Source organism: Orcinus orca, chromosome 3 (genome assembly GCF_937001465.1).
Source record: "Orcinus orca chromosome 3, mOrcOrc1.1, whole genome shotgun sequence".
NCBI classification, from domain to species: Eukaryota; Metazoa; Chordata; class Mammalia; order Artiodactyla; family Delphinidae; genus Orcinus; species Orcinus orca.
In genome coordinates this window covers 96,436,061-96,458,133 of record NC_064561.1, presented here as the reverse complement: position 1 = coordinate 96,458,133, position 22,073 = coordinate 96,436,061, and the positions used below count along the sequence as shown (strand labels likewise).

At 35.6% G+C, this 22,073-nt stretch overlaps 1 protein-coding gene across 17 annotated transcripts in view; it reads left to right on the top strand.

The window, feature by feature from the left end:
• FER (FER tyrosine kinase) overlaps window positions 1-22,073 on the top strand; it is a 622,960-nt gene that overhangs the window by 511,085 nt on the left and 89,802 nt on the right. For all 17 annotated transcript variants that reach the window (XM_004267438.3, XM_049707502.1, XM_033423747.2 and 14 more), the window contains one exon: window positions 284-407. In XM_004267438.3, coding sequence (XP_004267486.1) covers window positions 284-407 — 124 coding nt within the window. The remainder of the gene's footprint in view (window positions 1-283; window positions 408-22,073) is intronic.

The window sequence follows — 22,073 nt, the reverse complement described above, 5'->3', positions numbered from 1 at the left end:
GAGGAAAGTCTGTCTTTGTATGACTTTGGATATTATTATGTGTTGGGTAATATACAGTGTGAAGCACTTAAAGTACTTAAACTGCATCTAAGAAAATTCATGGTGTCTGCTTTCTAATAAGATGTGTTCTTTTCATATTTTCTTTTATCCTCACCTTAAATGAAATGGGCAAAAAGTATGGTTAAATGTGTAATGCTTTTTGTTCTGTCAGGTATCTCTAATAGGTGATAAATATGACTTTCATCATGATCTTATCTCATTGTTCATCTGTCAATTCTTCTAGGAGGTGATTTCCTCTCCTTTCTGAGAAAGAAGAAGGATGAAATAAAACTCAAACAATTAGTGAAATTTTCATTAGATGCTGCTTCTGGTATGGCCTATCTTGAGAGTAAAAACTGTATACACAGGTAAGGAGAATATTTTTTAAACATTTTCCAGTTTTATTAATAGGGTATTAGAAAACTGATATCCTTGCTATCATAAAGCAGTGAATTTCTTTCACAAAACGTATTTTCTTGTTGGTTTTCATATTTTGTGTGAAAGCATTCTTTGACAGTTGCTTACTTAGTTTACAGAAACACTTGTTTTCTGTCTTCCTGGGGTAAGTATACCTCATTAGACAATGACTTACTAATTAAAATTTGTTTTATTATAATCATGAATAGCATAGTGATAAGATATACCACAAGTTAGCCATATAAGCAGCTACAAACTTATAGCCAAATAAGATTGTTTCATGTGTTACTTATTCTCCTTTTTCAAAGAAATTACTTATAAAGTTACAGAAAATCCTACTAGTAAAACAATTCATGACAGTGAATTTGGCCAAGGATAAAAGATTTGAGCACACTAGTTATTTCAAAGGAGATTTTAGCAAACTTTCTCTAATTATATCAAGACCATCAACTTGGTTTTAATGCTTTATAGATTGTGGTTTTAGCTGCTTGTAGCTGAAAGTAATCTTTTTTTGCTAAGTGTGAATACAAATTAAGATCTCTTGCAGAATTCATGTCAGATCCTAAATATGGCTAAGTGTATATAAGCAAAATAAAGTGGGGGATTTGGTGTAGTTTTTATTTGCTTGAAACAGCACATGATACTGTTTAATGTGGGGAGGGTTCATTGTCAGATTGAACCATTGTGAACTTTAAGCTGGTTGGTTATTGAGGTATATTTTTCTCTCATGTGCTTCATTATGCAGCGTTTGACTTCATATTCTTGTGAGGTTGTACAACATAGAATTGCAGCAGAACAAAGTTATATGCACCTTAAATATACATTTATTTGATCTCAGTGAATACTTTTTACTTAATTCTCCCCAAAAAATTTTGCTTAGTGTTCAGTTTTATTCTGAAACTAAAATTATGACTTATGTTTCAAATATAGTTCAACAGTCACATGTGTTTTAAAATACATTTCAATAGGGATACTATTTTTCTGGAAATTAAAACAACTAAAACTAAGCTACTATCATATTCCTGTTTTACTTTCTATGAATATAGACTGTATTTACTTTCAATGATTGTAGATCAGATCACATTGTAATGTATATTTGTGAAGACTAAGACAATTGATTTTGGACAAGAATTGCATTATCACTAATTTCATTACTTCATGTTAAAAGTAACAATTAAGGATTTTGCCCTTTATTTAGAGAAAACCTATAATTTTGATTGCTCAGGTGTTAAAGCTACTTTGGGTATCACATTCTCTACTGCAGTTTTTATCGTGTCTCAGATTTTTTTTTTAACTCAGACTATTTATAGCTTTAAGCCATAATAAATACACATTCTTGAAACTGTTTTAATGTCAGTTACCAGTAGCAGTCTTTAATTTCTGGTGTGTTGTGGTTGAGGGAACTGTTGTTTCAATTTCTTGCTGCCTTTAGTGATTGCTTTTCTTGCAAATGGATGATTGTATTTTTTTAAGTGCCTCTATCATGAGAATTGAAACCATTCTAAATTGCCGATGGCAGTTAGCTTTTAAAAATTTATCCCACTTACAGAATCATAACATTATCTGCTGTAATTTTATCTTCCCATTTTGGTTTTTAAGAATTTTCATGCATTTCCAAATTTTTGAAAGTCAACCCGCGCTTGACCACATATCCTATAAGATTGTACATAGTCCTGTACTATTTGCCTGGGGGTAAGGTTTCTGATTGAACATCTTGAACAATGTTGGTGAGAGCAGGTTTGACAAATAAGTTTCAGTGCCGACTTTCAGTGATGGGTAGTGGCTGTCTGTGTTGTGCATTGAGAAGGATTCCAGGATCAGTGACAACGAGTCCAGTGATCGATTAGTCACATCTGTCAGGGTGCTGACAGGCATTAACACAAAAACTCCAAATTTGTCATCTGTCACATAGAATATTTTCTTTTTGTCTTTATTTTCATAAATACATTTTTGATACAATTTTCCTTACTAGCTATATTATAACAACAATATAATATTTTTCTATAATCACTTCCACTGATACCTTCTAAACTATTTGCTATTCTTATTTCTCTTGTTAATCATGATTACTGGATGAATTTTATGATACCTCTAGCCAGTGATCTTTTGTTCCTCTTCAAACTTAACATAAATGTTCTTTTGGATGAATTCAATTTTTTTCTCTTCCTTTTTGGTACCTCACCAATACAGGACTCTATATTGAGAAAGTAAATCATTCTTTGTGTTGAATTTTTTATGGAAGTGACTTTTTTATGGAAGTGACTACAGAACTGTGTTCCTCTGTGTCATTCTGTGGAACTATTTCTGTGGTAGCAGTAGTAATTGCAGTGGAGTTTTAATTGATTTATATTTACTAGATATACTCAAGACATGTTATATGTTTTTTTCTCCTAAGAAATATCATATATATATTTATGTAGCATAAATATAACATAAATATATAAATACTATATATGTATATAGTATACACTGCAGTGAAAAGTATTTTTCCTCATTGGAAGAATTTCTAGTAAGGTATTTCAAAATTTAATTAAAGTTTCTAAAACGTGATTAAAAGTTCCCTTTCATTTTTCAAGTAATGAAGAAAGGCCCCCAAGCTCCATTCTTGACATCCCAAAATATATGTATGTCTATGAATTCTAAAGTCTTTGTCCTACAAATCAAAGCAAAAAAATTTAAATATGCTTTAAATTTTATATGAACTTATACATTTTATCTTGTTCACTGATTAGAGGTCACTGGAATTCAGAACTTGAAAATATTTCTAATTGCATCTCCCCAGAATATCATCTTAACTTTTGGGGGACGCATTCTCTTTCTTTAGCTTTGTTGTATTGTTTTGATTACTATGAGAAGAGCAGAGCAATGTTTCATTATAGGTAAACAAGTATGACAGCTATAAAATGGAAACAAATAATTGCATAAAGAAATGGCATGCTTTTTTTGGAAAGCGTTCTTGTTGTAATTTCCATTTCACTTCCAGGAGTGTTCTCTTGATACACTAAGTTTCTAATTGAAACTATTTCTGCTTATAGTTTGAGAGTGTTGGATATTTTGTGTTTCAGTTTAGTTGTAATCAACCCTGTTTTCTTTATAATTATTCTATAAGCCAATGTGAAATTTTCTTTCCTACTTGTACTTCATACAAATATTTGAAGTACACTGATAAACTTTGCAGGGATGTGTTTACTTACAGTGCCGTGTTATTAGATTGCTAGTTGTCACTCTGGAAGAAGTATTAAACCTGATGATTCTTGATGTTAAGTGGATTGAGGTTTGACATTATATTAGATTTAAATGGTAACGGTGTTTATGGTTTTATTGCTGATGAGTTCTACTACAAGATTTATTTTTATTTGGGTTTATTTTTAAAAATTGGTTTTGTGCCATGTATTTTATTTGTCCATGAAAAGTAAAGGAAGGATAAACTGTTGATTGCCATGTATTTGAGTTAAAGACCATAATCTATTGGGAGTCTTGGAAGCATTTGTGCATTTCATGATATTGTATGTCATTGTCAGTGCCAGAAAAGGTATCTAGGGAGAGATACTATAGAATATGATTTGTTTTTCTATTTTAACTCTTGTACTGATTCCTCTTCATTTTTGATTACTCTACCACAGTGATGTTTCTTTGTTATGGAGTAAGATTAATAACTCTACAAATGAAAATATATAAGACTGCAAATATTTTATTGTTTGCTAAATGTTTTGCTTATCCATTGAGAACAATGATATTGCTGGCACTTCAAAAACATGAACATTAGCTTATTCTGTGCCAGGATGAGAGCAATATGAGAATCATGATCCCTGCCTTAAAATGGATGTAACAGAAAATAATAATAATGAAAAGAGATAATAAGTTTAGTGACAATGTATACAAGATACCATGGGAGTAATATCAAGAGGGTCTAATATGACCTGTCAGTCTGGGAGCTATGGTGGGGAGTAATCAGGGAAAGTTTTGCAGATGATACTGTTTGAGTGAGACTTGAGTGTATCATTGAATAGAAGGAGAAAGAATTTTCTAGCTGAAGCAAAGTTGAAAGCAAAGTTATATTTTTCATGAGAAAGCATGACAATCATGGAACTACAAAGAGTATAATACTATCAAAATGGGAATACCAAGGAACGTTGGGCTAAGCCAGATAAACAGGGTCTTTCTTTCCAAGGGCTGTGTCTACCCTTTAATTTGGCTAAACTTGGGAATATCTAGCCGTACATTCAGATAATTTTAAGACAGTTAAAAGTCTGTGGTTTTTAACTGGAAAAGGAAAGTAATTTGAACAAAATTTACAGAATCTTGAAAAATATATAATCTTGTGAAAAGGTATAGGTATGGGACCAATTTTATTTTTAAGTTTCATTGGAAAAACAATTTAAGAAAGCTAAGATTGCCCAGAAAGGAACAATATTACATTTCACTTACATATGTTCCAGAAGAAGATTATTTCATCCAGTGATTTCTGATAAGGTTTAAGCATGTGTACTTTTTAAGATAAATGTAAAATGTAACTTCTGTCTTATTTTTGTTGTTTGTGATTTCATATTTCATGAAGCTAAAGATTTGGTATGATATTGATCATTTACGTTTTTCCCTTGAAAATGGAAACTCTCTTGAGAGTTTATTTTTTAAATGCAACTGACTAGCATCTGAGTTCTTCCTAAACTTTGAATGTAGTGGAAAAGTATTCTTGTGCTTAATGTATCTGCATATTTTCTTCAGTGTTTTTGAATGCTTCATCTTTTCTTTGTCTTATGATCCTCCATATATTTAAAAAAGGGATCTTAAGATCAGTTTGCAGATTAAGTAATTGAGGCCGAGAAAGATTAAACGAAGGTCACCTAGAGAATTAGTGGCAGGGCCACTGTTAGGTCTTAGATGTGCTGACTTCATTATGACACATTCCCATTCTAGTGTTTTGTTCTGTCTCAATCAAGTATTCATGAGCCTAACAGCTGACATTTATTGATTACTTACTGAGTACCAGGCATTATGCTAATTAAGTGCTTTTGATTCAATATATGAGAACTTAAGCTTCAGGAGGGCAATAATTTTTACCTATATTGTTTACTTTTGGATTCCAAAAGCCTAAAACAGTTCCTGGCACTTAAAGGTGAATGAGTGAATCCTCAAGGCAACAGTGGGTACTATTGTTGGGCCTGTTGTAACATGAGGAGACTTATGGTTAGGGAGGTTGAGTATGTTGCCCAAGATCATATTAAAAGAAAGTGGCAGATCCAGGATGTGGATCCTGGCACTCTGGTTTGAGAGCCCCACTCTGAATCACTACACTGGACTCAGCTGCTTTCCATAAGAAATGCATCTTCTGACCAATTAGAAAATTCAGGGCAGAAGGCCAGCTGGTGTTTGGTGTGATGGCTCAGCTTATAATCAACATCTGGACTCTTTATGGTCATGAGTAAAAACAGAAGAGGATGCTGAAGCCTGTGAAATGTAATTTTAAAAAGACATACCAAGGTCTTTTCTGTTGTTTTTTAATGAACAGTTGCTGAAATGCAGCAGTATTTTGTTATTGCTTCTCCATTTAATTAGAGCTTGAAATTTTTTTTCATTTTTTGTACACTATTGTTTAGATACCCCCTTCTACTTTATCTGTTAATTAAAAACACAGGATTAGCATAGAAATGTGATAATCTCAAGTTAGTTGACTAAGCATTTATGACTGGTTTTCTTGTTCTAACATTTGATTATAATTTTGAATATATTAAGCTCTACTTTTAGCTTCTAAACCAATTTTGCTACAGTACAAAGAGGACTGTAATTTTAAAAGTCTCAAAAATATATGGTCCTCCTCTAGTTTAACCTTTGTTTTTTTTCTAGAGCAGTTTGGTATTCACAGGAACACCTTTCTAAAAATTATTTATCCTGCTACGTTATTCAGTGTCAGAATTTCCTATCGCTAGTTTCATTCATTTTAATTAAAGGATTTTTTCCTAAAGTCACATCTATGTTTCCAGGAATGAAAAAGGAAGCCTTCTCTTATACTGGAATCAGTTAACACGTTGGGTTGAGTTAATGTACCAGAGTATCTAACTGCCTTCTTAGAAAACAAAAATGATGGATTTGGGGTAAAGGGTCAGAGAACGGATGAGTTTTGATTTATGGTTACTGGTAGGAAAGATGCAGCATATAGGATACTGTTCAGGAATTCAGCTCAGTCCAGTAAACGGAATGAAAGTCCTTGAGAGTGAAAAGAGAGGGGAAGAAGGGAATAGGAGTACATGAGCACTGTTTCATGGCTTAGTGAGGGCTAGCCTTGTCTTATGTTACATAGAAATGATAGAGGAAAATTAGCCTATACCTCATTCTCTATTATTTCTGACTTTTATTCACTTAATTACATTAAGTACATTTCTGGTTCAGAATGTCAAAAGTGATCTTTTACATTAAACAAACACAAATGGTTGGTTTACCATTTTCTCTTAGGGCCTATTTGATTACAAAAACAGAAACTGCTTAAGCTAATTTAAGCAATAGGAAATTTATTAGAAGGAAATAGAGTTATCTCACAGAACTCAAAAGACAGGAAGTTCAGCCAGCTCTGGGAGTCATTATAATTAGGAACTGGGAAGCAGGAACCAAAGCAGCATCTCTTTCTGTTTACCCTGTGTTCACTTGGTCTTTCATTATTTCTTCTTGCTATGTTGCTACTTCATTTCCCTCTTGCTCTGAAGACTACATTCCTCTGCCCCGATGTGCAAAGGTCCCTCAAGTGACATTCGAGTCACAACCTTCCAAGCCCCTCATCTGCAGATAATTAATTACTCTTTGAGGTCTCATTTCAAATTCTTGGCAGAAAGAATTGATTAGCCCAGTTTATATTAGGTGTCTACCCTTGTTTTAATCAATAACATGGCTAGACAAGGGAAAAGTAAGCAGGATGACTGTTACATAGATTTACAGGAGCCAGTTACTGTGTGTGAGGGGATAATTCTCAGAGGATGGGACACATACTGAGCAGTCTCCCTAAAAGATGGCTACCACGCATTCATTGAATGATTCCTATTGGGCAAGCACATTCATTATCTTATTTAGTCTTCATATTTCTATGACCATTTATCTCTATTTCACACTAGAAAAAAACTGAGCCATCAAAATAAGTAACTTGTCCAATGTCATACACCTGGTGAATGGATGACCCAAGTCTAGATCAAGTGAATGACAAAGGCTGTGAAACTAAGCAAAACACTTAAACTATGTGTTAGATACACTTTTCAGTTTCTTCCCTTTTGTGAATATAGGCAGCCATGTGGACATCTCTTGTATGAAGCAAATCTTAAAACCATTTAATAAATGCTGATTTAGAGAAAGCCTCGTTGTAGAGATAAGAGAGTGCTTTACAAGTCTTAACTCCATATTTTCCTGGGATGATTCATCCCCACCCAGTTCCTTGGTGAAGGGCTGGTGGGTTTACTCTTTCCTGCAGGTGGTCGTGCAGTCTCCTTGAATCCTAGCTCACACCACATCCATACGATAGACAGGAGATTAAGCCCAGAACCGTGGAGTTGGGTTCATGATTACCCCAGGCATGTGGGTAACCATTGGTTGAATTCAGGTTCTAAAGTAAAACCTGATATATGCTAGAGTAGCTACCTTTTCCTAATTAGTCTTGGTCAAATAGAAATTCTGGCTTCTGAGGAATCCATTAGAACATGGAACACGGATGACATAGAAACAAGGTTAACCTTCTCGCTTGCTTTTTTTGTTTTTTTATGTTTGTTTCCTACTCTCTGGCCTCCGAGGCAGGATCAGAGCAATCAACATATGGAACTAGAGAACTCAAGCCTGAGCCATTTACTGAGCATTGACTCACCTCACTAATATTGAGAATTACTTGGGGTTTTGTCCAATTATCTTTAAATATGTTTTTGATTTGATGAAATTCAAAAGCACGATGAGAAGGCCTTTTCATTCCCAGGTTTCCCTTTTCAAGTGTCTCTGTGCCAGTCAGACTGTCTGCCTGTGCACTGCCAGCTCTAACAGCCTGGAAGCCCAGCATTTGCCGAGCTGTATAACAGCTTCAGCATAGTGGCTAAGTCCACAGATTTGACACTGGAATGCTCTGTGTTTGAATCCTGGCCCTGTAGCACATCAGCTGTGTGACTTTGGACCCCTTCCCTGCCCCCACCTCAGCATTCGCTGTAACCTTTACCCTGCTTCATTTTTCATCAGTCCTTATCATGACCATTTATATCTACATATGCAACTATGTGTATATAAATATATGTATAACAGTGGTACATGTAGACATAGAAACCATAAAAAAGTACTGGTTTACTTTTTATTGTCTGCCTTAACTAGAATGTAAGCTCCATGAGGATACTGGCTTGATCTTGTTCATTCCTTGATACAGAGAACAGTTGCCAGTGTCTAGTTTTGGTGCTCAGTAAAAGTTTGTTGAATGGATGAATGAATGAAGTTACCTACTATACTTTCATCTCTTCCAATATAAATTGAAGATAATAATACTCTTTCTGACACACTGATTTGGGTTAGACACTGCAAGGCTACTTGAGTAGGAAAGGGATATCTCCAAGCTCTCCAATAAGAAATATCCCTACAGCATTTCAAGAGGCTCACAATTTAGCAGGAAGAGACGACTCATGTCCATACCACTGTAAGATTACATTCAGTTGTCTACTTAGCCAAGGATGCAGAAACTTTTCAGAAGATGGCCACGTAAAGCAAAAGCAAATGCAGGATATCTCAGTTCACTTGACCGTGGTCCCCAGAGTTTCTAACGATGACACTGTCTACATAGGATAGGGCCTTGTTGAATCTGAGGCACTCATTTTCTTACTAATGGCTGTAATGTGGAGCTTATGACACTATTCACAGAGTACTTATACATCTGTGTGATTTTGTTTAATGTGATATTTTAAACATTGGGCTCTATTGGTTCTTGTTGCTGTCAACGAGTCCCCATCCTCACCCTGAAGAAAAAACAAAATTAAAGCCTAGGAATCTCCAGGTGGTTCATCTGTATCTCCAGCCCATTTCACCACAATTTGCTGCCTTACTCTCATTACCCTTTTAGCTATGTGTTTCCAGCCCTGAGTATGTTTGGGCCAGACACTCTTCTAGATACTATGGGTACAGCAGTATAGGGGAGGATAATAATTTTCCCTCTGCCCTTCTAGGTTCTTGGCTGAGACCCCTGTAATGAAAAACAGATCAACAGGAGAAAAACAGAAGTTTAATAAGAAGTACACCTCCTGTATACATGGGAGATACCCAGGAAAACTGAGTAACTCCCTGAAATGGCCCAAGCCACCACCTTAAATACCACATCCAGTTAAAGACAAAAGAAAGATGTTGGGGAAGAGGGGAGGCCAGTTATAGGGAGTTACCAGGAAAAGCACAGTAAACAAGGGTAAGGTTGTTATGCAGATTTAAGTTGGTGTTTTCTCCATTGATGAGTTTTTAGAGATTTAGTCATCCCTCTCTTCCTGGTAGAGAGGGAGACACCCTTACAAATGGAAATTTCCCTTAAAAAGGGTAACTACTCAGTTTTCAGAGCTTCTCCTGTGTCTGCTCAAATAATCAGCTCAAAGTAATCCTTAAGCCTAAAAGGTGTATTTTGGGCCTGCAAATTCTGCTCCCCCTTCAGTGGCAAATAAACAAAACTCTGCCCTTACGGAGCTTATGAAAGAGAGGGGAAGCAGATAATAAATGCACTTAAAAAAGAATAAGCAAGTAAATATAAAATATTCCACATGGTGAGAAATGTTATAGAGAGTCACAAAATAGGATTAAAGGGAATGGGAAGGTAGGGGCAGGCACTGTTTTTTTTTTCTTTCTCAGTGGTACGCGGGCCTCTCACTGTTGTGGCCTCTCCCGTTGCAGAGCACAGGCTCCGGACGCGCAGGCTCAGCGGCCATGGCTCACGGGCCCAGCCGCTCTGCGGCATGTGGGATCTTCCTGGACCGGGGCACGAACCCGTGTCCCCTGCATCAGCAGGCAGACTCTCAACCACTGCGCCACCAGGGAAGCCCGAGGCACTGTTTTATATAAGGTGTAAGAGAAGACCCAGAAGAGAGAAAGGAGTGAGCCCTGTGAATATCAGTGGGAAAAACTTTAGCAACTTTGTAGCAAGTACAAAAAACCCTGAGATAGGCACCTGCCAGGTATGTCCAAAGAAGCCCAACAAGGGAGACAGAAAATGAGGTTAAACGGTTATGTGGTGGCCCGATCAGGAAGATCTTGTAAGTCATGGAAAGGGCTTTGCTTTTAGTCTTCATGAGATGGGGGCCATTGAGGACTGACTTGATCTGTCCCAGGTTTTTTAAGGATTAGTTGGAATTCTTTTTTAAAAATAGACTCTAAGGGGGCAAGTGCAGAAACGAGAAGACCAGTTAGAGAGCTATTGCAGTAATCAAAGTGAGAGACCATGGGAGCTGGACCAGGAGGGTAGTGGTGGAGAGCATGAGAAGTGGTCGGTTCTGGGTGAATGTTGAAGGTAGAGCCATCAGGATTTGCTGCGATATTAGACATTATATGTAAGTGAAAGAAAGAGTGAAAGATAACTTCATATTTGCACAGATATCAAACAATGATCTTCCAGTATTACTTTCCTCATAAAGTCAGGTGACTGTAAGACACTCTCCAATGCTCTGTTTTCTGTAATTCTAGTAATTCAAACATGACTGCTTCAAACTATAATGAGCCAAATAAAAGCATAACACGTAGTTTTCTTTTTACTGGGAGCCTACTAAATGCTGAGAACTGTGCTAGTGACAGAGTCGAGTAGACAGAGCGCCACTCCTTCTGGCATTCTCACTTTCCCACATTAATCTTATATTTCTTGTAATGGAAGAAAATAAAAGAAGGTAACCTCAAGATCTCATCTGCAATTTTTTGCATTTAATTGGACATATGTTTTCCAAATAAGATACAGATCTTTTAAGAATGGTACCTTGCAAATAGTATCCTAGGTTACAGACCCATTGATTTAAAGAAATAAGTAAAATTAAATGTATACATAATTTATAGAGGGTTATATTTTCCCCCAGGTCTCTGGTTTTATGACTTGTGTATGAAAATAATTATTATTTACCTAACCTAATAACTCAGTAATGTTGCTAGTTAATTTAAGTCTGATTAAGTCTGGTTCAAGTCTGATTCTTGGAGGTTTAATGTCATCTGTAGAACTAAAGTGACACAAGAGAGAAGATGTCATTCACTTGCTATTTTGTTTACTAAACAAAGGCCATTTCCTTCTAATGTAAGGTTATATACTGTAAAATTAAATGACCTCTATTATAATGAATATCAAAGTTTTATAAAATAGCTTAGAGACTTACTGTTTGTGGTCTGGTACACTTATTTATACTTCTTATGAATAGACATTTTTATTATTATAGAAAAGAAACACATCCCTATTTTGTGTTCTCAAATTGACCTTTTAATACTGAACATTTTTTATTGCACAGTTTGATTTGCTTCTTTGTGGGGAAGGAAATAGTGTAAATTTTCTGTGAACATTTTTCACTGGGTACTTTTCAAAAGGTAGGAGTGTGATAAATATCTAATATATGAATAAGTGGATAAATTAATGAATAAATGAAATAGGTCTTATCTGCTGTCCAAAGTACTAATTGAATGCCATTAGATGACTAAGAACTTTCTGGAAAAATAATCCTAAACTGTTTCACCCCTAAATGTTATTCTTCCATTTTTATTTTTCACTGACTCATTTCTTTATATTGCATAAATGAAGAAGTAATTATGTGTGATGCAAACCAGTATGTGTTACACAAACAGACCAAAATTCTTTTTCTGTTGTGAGTCAGAATGAAGGTTTTAGGATGCGCAGAGTATTTTTTTGATTGTGTGAATGTGATCACCCCAGAGTTTTAGTGAGACAATGTCAGTGCTCTTCTCCAGATATGTCATCCTCCAAGAGTCACAGAAGGTGAATACTATCCTGTTTCAATCCCTTTTTCATCTAACAGTAGTTATTTTTTATATTGACCCTGTCCTATTGCAGACAATGATCAGGGCTTAAGAAAACAGCAGTAGTTTATAACATGCCAGAAAGTATTAATATTTAACATGTAGTTTGAAATAATTGGGCAGCAAACATCAGATGTATTATTATGTATTAGAGAGCTCAATAGGCACATATTTCATTTAGCTTCTTTCTCCCTTACGTGCCCTCTGTCTCATTATTGTGTAAATAATGAGAGAATATGAATGGTATGGCTAGAATAGTGCAGAGGTATTTAGTTCCTTGCCTTTTAAGACAGTATATAATGAGTAACTTTAATTCTCAGTGAATAGTATTTCTCCCTTCACTCTTAAAATTCCCATTATACTTTTTTAAAATTAGGCATCTATTTACTTACATAAATTAATGAAGAAAAAAATTAAAATAATTATGTCTGCTATTTGAGATATTTTAAAACTCAACGTAGGACATAACCATATGGCATGATATACAAATAATCTATAAACCTCTTTGGAATCAAATGAAAACATAAATGGTGTGTAATTTAAGAATTCACTCTTTTTTATCACATTGTGCCATATAAATATTAAGACTATTTTTCTAAATATATATTAGTAAAGGAAAGAAAATTATAATTTTCATATCAAATTTATACTTAAATGCATATCCTAGTAGAAACAATTATTGAGATTTCTATATTTTTGCTTTTTGATATCATAAAAGCTTGCCTGGTAAAATTCCTCAATTTATTCATAATTTCTAAAGCCTCTCTATGTTCCACGGGTTAAATCAATGCAAAAACGTGTATTGAATGCCTTCTTTGTAAAAGACCCTGTTTAGTCATGCTTTCTACTCTCAAGGAAAATGAGAGAAGTGAAAGATATTTGATAATTTGTTAAAGAGTACATTGGGGGAAGGGAGTGGACAAGAAACAAGAATAGGATTCCCAAAGGCCTTTTATAGCAGGGATTTAAAAAATAGCATACAGCGGTCTAAATTGCAAGAGGCACCCAACAAATATTGGGGTAATTTATTGAATTTCTTTTACATGACTGGCTGTATTAAAAATAAGCTTAATTCCCAAGGGATTTCTAAATTGACCTTTTACCATATTTAGCAGAACTTAAACATTTTACTTTTCCCTTCTAATTTTATTAAAGAATACTTTATCCACTTACTTTGTAAGCATCTGGGTATTGAAAAGCAGTCAAAGGGCAAGTGTTCCATAATGTTTGTTCAATTGAAGTCATCACATATTTACTTAAGTACTTTCTATGTGTCAAGCACATGGTTGGTGTTTGGAATAATAAATTGAGCAAATCAGATGGGGTCTCTGTCCTTGAGGAGCTTAAAGTCTAGCGAATGAGCCATACATTAACAGATATTCATACAAAGAATGCATTTTGAAGTGGGATATGGCTCCATCCTGAGGCTGTGGAAGGCATCTCTGAAGAAATGACATTTGAACCGAAAGTTAAGTAACTAAGGGAAGATGGAAGAGGAGAGAGGAAACAATCAACTGGGAGAGAGTGGCTTGGAGGTGGGAAGGAGAACGGCCTTTCAAGGCAATGAAAGGTAATCAGACTATGAGTAGGTTATATAGCGACTTGAGATGCGACCAGAGAGGTAGCAGGGGCCAGACCCTGTGAGGTGTAGGCCAGGTGCAGGAGGGTGGTCCTGACCCTGAGAGCAATGGAGACCATTGTAGGGATTTTGTTTGTTGTTTTTTAAATTTTTATTGGAGTATAGTCGATTTACAATTTTGTGTTAATTTCTGCTGTACAGCAGTGTGAATCAGTTATACATATATCCACTCTTTTTTAGATTCTTTTCCCCTATAGGTCATTACAGAGTATTGAGAAGAGTTCCCTGTGCTATACAGTAGGTCCTTATTAGTTATCTATTTGTAGGAGAGATCACATTCATGTTCCATGCAGATTACTCTGGCTGCAGTGTGGAGACCGGACTAGAGGGAAGAGTGGATGCAGGGAAGGGAAGCTTTCAAGGAAGTCAGTATCAAGACATCTTCCATGTTTCTGGCATGTGCAGCTGGATGATAGGTCTCTAGACTCAGGAAATACTGGAAGACGAGCACGGTTTTTTGGTTTGTTTGGTTTTGGGGGTTTTCTTGTGGGGGCAGGAGATTGGGGGTGAAATGATGAGTTTATTTTGAGGCATGTTGAATCTGAAGTGCCTGTAAGATATTTGTGAAGACATTGAAAAGGCAGGTGAGTATTTAGAAGTAGAACTAAAGAGAAAGGTCTGACATGGAGATAAACAATGTGGAAATGATGAAAGCAAAGTGAATGAATAAACGGATGAGTGAATCAGTGAAACTTTGAATTAATCGTGAATCAGTGAAAGAAATATTTGAGGGTAAGAAAAGAACATGGAAAAATATATGTGATTTTTAAAAACCATTCATTCATTCATTTAAAAACTATCAGTTCATTTTGCCCCTAGCTTTTTTAAATGAGGAGGCAGTTTCAATATTACTTTTAACTTTTGATGGTAGTACCCAATGTTTGTCATTTCTAGTACTGTTAATCTAGTTTGACAGTAAAATGGCTCTAGAATAACATTTGTTTATTTAACTTATTTGCTTACTTAAGGATTCACTGATAAGTGTTTCCTTTAAGATCTTAAATTATTTCATCCTTGATAACTTATAGTGCCACAAATAACAATGACAACTGGAAAGTGAAGGAGAAAAATAATTTTCACTCTCTTCAGAAATGTCCCTAATTCTGTACAAATAAACTATCAGTCAAATTTATAAAAACACCGTTCATAGAAAGAAACCTGTTTCCTTTGGAAGGTTTTCTTCTCTGGGAACAAAACCAGGAGAGTAATGGGTTTTGCTTCTGGGGAGTCTTGCTATCTGGCCAATAGAACTCACTGTAACATGTGAAACAATGTAACAATGAAATACATGGGCACAGAATACAGCTTTGTGTTATTCTCAAATGACTGGGATTTAACAGTGACAAAACCGAAAGTGTCTCTTGTTTTTTTCACATCTAAAGGCATGAATATCAGTTTACCTAAAATAAAGACATTTCCCTAGTTTTTCTATGATTTAAAAAAAACAAATTAAAAGAGAAAATTATCTTGAAAAAAGTGTATTATATCTAGATTTTCTCCCTTCCTCTGTTAAGAGAGCACTAACAATACCTACTTTACAATCAGTGGCTATAAGGTTAAATTAAAATAAGAGATAAGAAAGCCTTTGAGAAAACTAAATGGCAATTCAAATGATACATAGTGTTAAATGACTGTCTAGTTACGGAGGAAGAGGGTGTTGTTCACCAAGGCATATTAGAACTAGATGAAAGAAAACAAAGATGGATGAAAAAATATATGGGTTAAATTTGTCAGTAAAAAAGGTTTGAATGAGGTAAAAGCAGCTGGTGATCATTCTTCTGTATTTACAGTATGGTCTCTATGTAGCTACAGTAAAGGACGAAGATGTCAACCATAGTGGTCTGAAGTAAAATTTACAATTGGCAGCCAGTGCTAGCCATCTCCGTGGGCCTTCCCTGGGCTACTGCTCCAAACCGGCTACTGAAAGAGGTCACTGCCCAGAGCTATTTGACTGCATACACCTTTTCTCTTATTTTCCTCTTTCCATTTTCAAGGCTTTATTTATTTAGAAGAAAAACACTACAACATTGAAAAAGTTTTACCCGATGTATTTATGTCTGTTCCTTTCTTTATAAAAGACAGGAATTAGCCTTTTCCCCATCATCTTTATTAACGCCCTATTTTTGAGCTGAATTGAAACCATTTTATGAAATATTTTAATATTGCTTAAAAAGGAACATTTAATGCAGAAGGGCCACTGCAGTTTTCAGCAGTGCATGTTCTTCCTATTCATCATGTGGCCGTTTGTCTGTACCCTGTTGGGAAGAGCAGACGGGCAGTTTTCTGATCTGACATATCAGATATACTGCCTCTCCATAGCATGAAACATTCATATTTTCATAGATATCTGTTGCCATTTGATTCATCTTCCCATCTTTCCTGAACCATCTGCCTGTCCAGCTGTCTTTCCCAATGCAAGAAAACATGGTCATGGTCTGGAATCCCCTAGATTTTGAGAAGAGATAAGAATAGATTTCTGTCACTGCTGAATCTAAAACCATCCTGGTGGCACTGGAATGCAACGCTCATCTTCCACAATCGCTGTTAACAGTTGCAGAGTTAATAATGTGAGGGGGCTTGTTACATCATTGCTGGACTGAAAAGTGGTTTACTCTTGCCTGCTTGATCTGCTCTAGCATCTTCTGCCTGTGCACCTATGACTTGGACATATCAGGAGTCCTCAATTAAGCAGGAGGAAAGGATACAAAAAAGGTGTGAATTTTATATATCTTTTTCTCATTTTCTTTAAGAAACAAGGGAAACTGGATATTTCAGGAAGTTTTTTATATTACAGGATGAGAAGGTCAGAGAACCACCACTTTCAAATAGTATCTGTTGAAGGAAATCTCTTTTCACCTATTGGGCATCAGAAATTTACTTAAATTTTTTATTTGAGGCTCTTCTCTTTGAATTACTCAGTTCTTCTGAAGTTATTTAAATATTGTTGCTTTAAACATACACAGGTGCACAGCAGAAGCTGTGAATCTCTTGAAGGGTGAAACTGTATTTCCTTCATGTTAAGGCCTTATTCCCATAGGTAGCACAGTGCCTGGCACGTAGGACAACTGAGTAATGTGTGTATTAAAGAATCAAATGTAGATTATTAGTTAGGGAATCTTAAAAATTTTACAGCACAAAATATACCCAATTTTTAAAAATACTATTTGATAATGGTACTTGGTATAAAAAAGTCAATTCCCTTTATTTGCTCCAAAGGGCATAATACACTCAAAATGTTATCTAATGCTAAGTTATTTAATATGCAAGAGAAAAGCCATGGGAAATAAATAACAGGTGAAGCAAGACATCAACATAGAAAAATATATAATCAGAGGCATAAGAATGGCATTTCTAAGATAGTATTGCCCTTATACTTTCTCAGTGCATGTGATAATGATGGTTCCTACTGAAGGACATTCTTAAGACATGGAAGTCTTTGTGCACACAGTCAGCCATTTATAGGCAGTGATGGGTGCTCATTTCCCTGCCCACTGTGTTAATGTTCATCCCTTGGAGGTACAAGGACTTGTCATATGATTGATTCCATAAGCCATGTCTTTTGTAACTTACCATTAATGCAGATGGTGAGCATGGCACACCCAGGACTAAGTTCAATATCACTAATTACTTTTAAGGTTCCTAATAGCTCAGTTATTAATTTTTTCCTTTGTCACTTTTGAACTGTACAACACTACAGATGTTTGAATAGACAGAAGTAACCTTTATTAAAGTAATATTCTGTGAATGGTACTACCTCCCTCATTTTTCATATGCTAATATCAAGACCTCATTGCATATAAAAATATCTGTAATATTGCACACAGGACTTTTTTTTTTAACATCTTTATTGGAGTATAATTGCTTTACAATGGTGTGTTAGTTTCTGCTTTATAACAAAGTGAATCAGTTATACATATACATATGTTCCAATATCTCTTCCCTCTTGCATCTCCCTCCCTCCCACCCTCCCTATCCCACCCCTCTAGGTGGTCACAAAGCACTGAGCTGATCTCCCTGTGCTATGCGGCTGCTTCCCACAAGCTATCTATTTTATGTTTGGTAGTGTATATATGTCCATGCCACTCTCTCACTTTGTCCCAGCTTACCCTTCCCCTCCCCATATCCTCAAGTCCATTCTCTAGTAGGTCTGTGTCTTTATTCCCTTCTTGCCCCTAGGTTCTTCATGACCATATTTTTAAATTTTTTTTTAGATTCCATATATATGTGTTGGCATACGGTAATTGTTTTTCTCTTTCTGACTTCACTTTGTATGACAGTCTCTAGGTCCATCCATCTCACTACAAATAACTCAATTTCGTTTCTTTTTATGGCTGAGTAATATTCCATTGTATATATGTGCCACATCTTCTTTATCCATTCATCTGTCAATGGACACTTAGGTTGCTTCCATGACCTGGCTATTGTAAATAGAGCTGCAATGAACATTTTGGTACATGACTCTTTTTGAATTATGGTTTTCTCAGGGTATAGGCCCAGTAGTGGGATTGCTGGGTCATATGGTAGTTCTATTTTCAGTTTTTTAAGGAACCGCCGTACTGTTATCCATAGTGGCTGTATCAATTTACATTCCCACCAACAGTACAAGAGGGTTCCCTTTTCTACACACCCTCTCCAGCATTTATTGTTTGTAGATTTTTTGATCATGGCCATTCTGACCGGTGGCGCACAGGATTTTAACTTGAAATTTTTGAGAATAATAAAAGGATTAGATGAACATATATGAATCCTTGCTCTAGAAATTTTTCTTTAGGGCCAGATAGTCAATATTTTAGGCTTTCCAGGTCATCTCCATCACAGCTACTCAACTCTGCCATTGTAGGACAAAAGCAGCTATAGAAAATATGTAAACTAAATGGCATGACTGTGTTTCAGTAAAGCTTTGACCTGTGGGTCAATCATTTAAAAAGGGTTACATCCCTCTTCTAAGCCTTTCTATCTCTTTTTTCCTTTGAGACCAGGCTCAAATCCTCCTCCCCCCACCAGCTTCTTCACCTCTTCCTCCCTGTTGTCTGATCTGGGTGTTATTACCTTCCAAAACGAATGTCTTGTTTCTCCAACTACATTGTTAGCTATTTGATTGTTTCCTTCCTTCCTTCTTTACTCCTTCCCTCGTTCCTCCTTCTACCTCCTCAGTTCTTAGTAGATGAGCCAATAGATATTTGTTCCTAAAAATGAGTTTAACTCTTAACTATCATTATGAAGATATTATGAAGTAATTATTTTATTTTAATGTCTCAGGCCCTAACATAGTAGCCATTCAATGCTTGTTGTTGCTAGAAGATCTTAACTTTTTTCCTAACAGTATTAATAAAACTTTAGAACAGTGGTCCCCAGCCTTTTTGGCACCAGGGACCATTTCGTGGAAGACAGTTTTTCCACGGAAGGGGGGATGGTTTAGGCAGTAATGCGAGCGATGGGGAGCGATGGGGAGCGGCAGATGAAGCTTTGCTCGCTAGCCCATCACTCACCTCCAGCTGTGCAGCCCGGTTGCTAGCAGGCCGTGGACCAGAACCGGTCCATGGACCAGGGGTGGGGACCCCTGCTTTAGAACACGTAAGACTAGGAAGACCAATTAGGCAAAAATACGACAAAGGCCTAAACTGTAGTAGACATGGAAAAAAGATGAAAAATTAAAGACAATTTATGCTTATTGATAGGAGTCATTTATCTCAGACCCAATTAAATACAGATGTTTTCCGAGTAATACTATCATACATATTAACCAGCCTTGGCAGTTGTAAGTGGAAAAAGGCTTACGCAGGCATAGCAAAGTAAGTGGCACATTAACAAAGTATCTCTACGTCTAGGAGTTTTGTAAGATTCACTTATAATAATGGTTTTCTTATATTCAGGTTATTCACCCTAAGATTATGAAAACACTCCAAGTTATTTTTAGACATCTCTATAAGTACGGCTTATTAGTACTCTACCAGACAGATTTTATAGGAGTTTTTGCCACGAAAGACTCCTCTTCTTTTGGAAGGATTATTATTTTCAGCTCCCACTGACTTTTGTGGTTTGTGGTACTTTTATTCTTACAGTTTGTAGTTAGATGCTTTTTCTTTATAATTCAAAATTGTAAGACTCTATCATACAAAAATATGACTATAAGTTCTTCCCTTTTTTCCTACTCCTCCTCTTTCCTTTCTTAAGCCATGTTGGTTTACTCTGTGCAATTGTTAGTTCTGTTAGGGAATTCTAAAATAAGAAACTCCCTTCCAAGTGTTTTTTTCCCCTTGGAGAAGAACATATAAGACATACATATGCAACCAGACTGTAACATGGAAAATGATGAGCTGCAAAAGAAGTCAGATAAAGTAGTTTGAATTGAGGAAACATGACTTCCATCAGCTCAGATGAGTGAGCAAGAGAGAATGTGTTAGAACCCTGTGTAAGTTACAGATCTCAGACTAATGGTACTGGTGTCCTGAAGAGGTCACCACACTTCCAAAAATACTTAAACTGCACTAGAGAGATGGAAACCTGTGAAATATGATTTTTACCAGTTTTCTTTGCTGATAGATATTGACAAACAATGTAATACTGCTGACTGTAGATATCAGTTATAATGGAATTGTTTTAGCTTTAGCCTTGGTAAAAGCTTTGACTGCTTTGTAGATTTTCTCCTTTCCCTTTGCAAAGAGAATGTCAGATGATCCAAAACAAAACAACAGTGTCAACAAATTGTTTTATTTCTGCTTGCAAGTATAATTTGACAATGTGTGTGTTATGTAAAATGTTAAGAAATTAATCACTCTTCCAGTTCTATAGCATACCTGTTGAATTAAATCAATCTGAACCAAGTTATTTGTTTAAAATGTTGCAGTTTTGCCTTATTCTGAGAAACAAATGGATATTCACATTCTACTTGTGCTGATGTCCTTGATTGTAGGCTGCCACCGTATTTCAAGATAATTATTACTCATGCATCCTGTCTTTATACACATAAAACATTTGCATTGCATTTTGCCTTTGGGATGTCACTCTTTGTAAGTAGACAAACACATAGTTTGAGTGAAGACAAATGGCATTTTAAGCATAATGTTATTTTCCAGTTCTTCTTGTATGAATGAAAATTATTCAGCAGTTCAGAGGAAGGACTTAAGTGAAGTAAATAAAGAAAAAGTATATCCATATGTGATCAGGCTTTTAAAAAATGTCAGAACATAAGATGAATGGAATTTCAAGGTTTATGATAAAAGATTTAGCTACCTTCTGTCAATATACGTCAGAACTCTTGGATGAGAACCTGTTGTGAGACAATTTGTCCAGGCTTTTCGGTTTCCATTTTATCTACCATCTGGGATTTTACTTTTATTTTAAGGGACTTTGTTGACAATACTGATTCTTTCTCAGGTGTAGTATGTTAACTCCATTATGCTCATAATGTTACAAATACAGAAAAGTTTTCTTCCCTCCAGGGTAACATCCTAGAATGGTAAAGGTAATCCATTAAGCATTGAGCTTGTTTTTCTATACATGGATGAGATCACTGTATGAAATGCTATGGGTCAGAAGTATCATTGACTACAACATAATGATTCCCATGTGCTTTTAATGTATACAATTCTACAAGTTCATGCCAAGCAAGGAAATATCAAGCTCTTATAAATCATATGAGCATAGTTATATACTCAGGTAGGGATAAATGTACATTTATCATTTTGTGAATTTAAAATATCAGTGCTGGGAAACCATGTGTAAGATGAGGTCCCTGGGAGTAGGGTTTTCAGATGCCTACATTTTTGTAACAATTAGCTATATATTATACTGATATGCACCCTCAGTAGTGAAAATTGATGGTAGCTCTGCCTCCCAGTCACTTAGCAAAGGGACTTTGCATCAAATTGGAGTCACCAAATGTTTATTGACTAAGTGATAATGTGCTAATGTAAATAAAAGTTATTTATAAATGGTGAACTATACAAATAGGTAACGTTATTATTTTTATTGTATAGGATCAGACCTAGAAGCTATC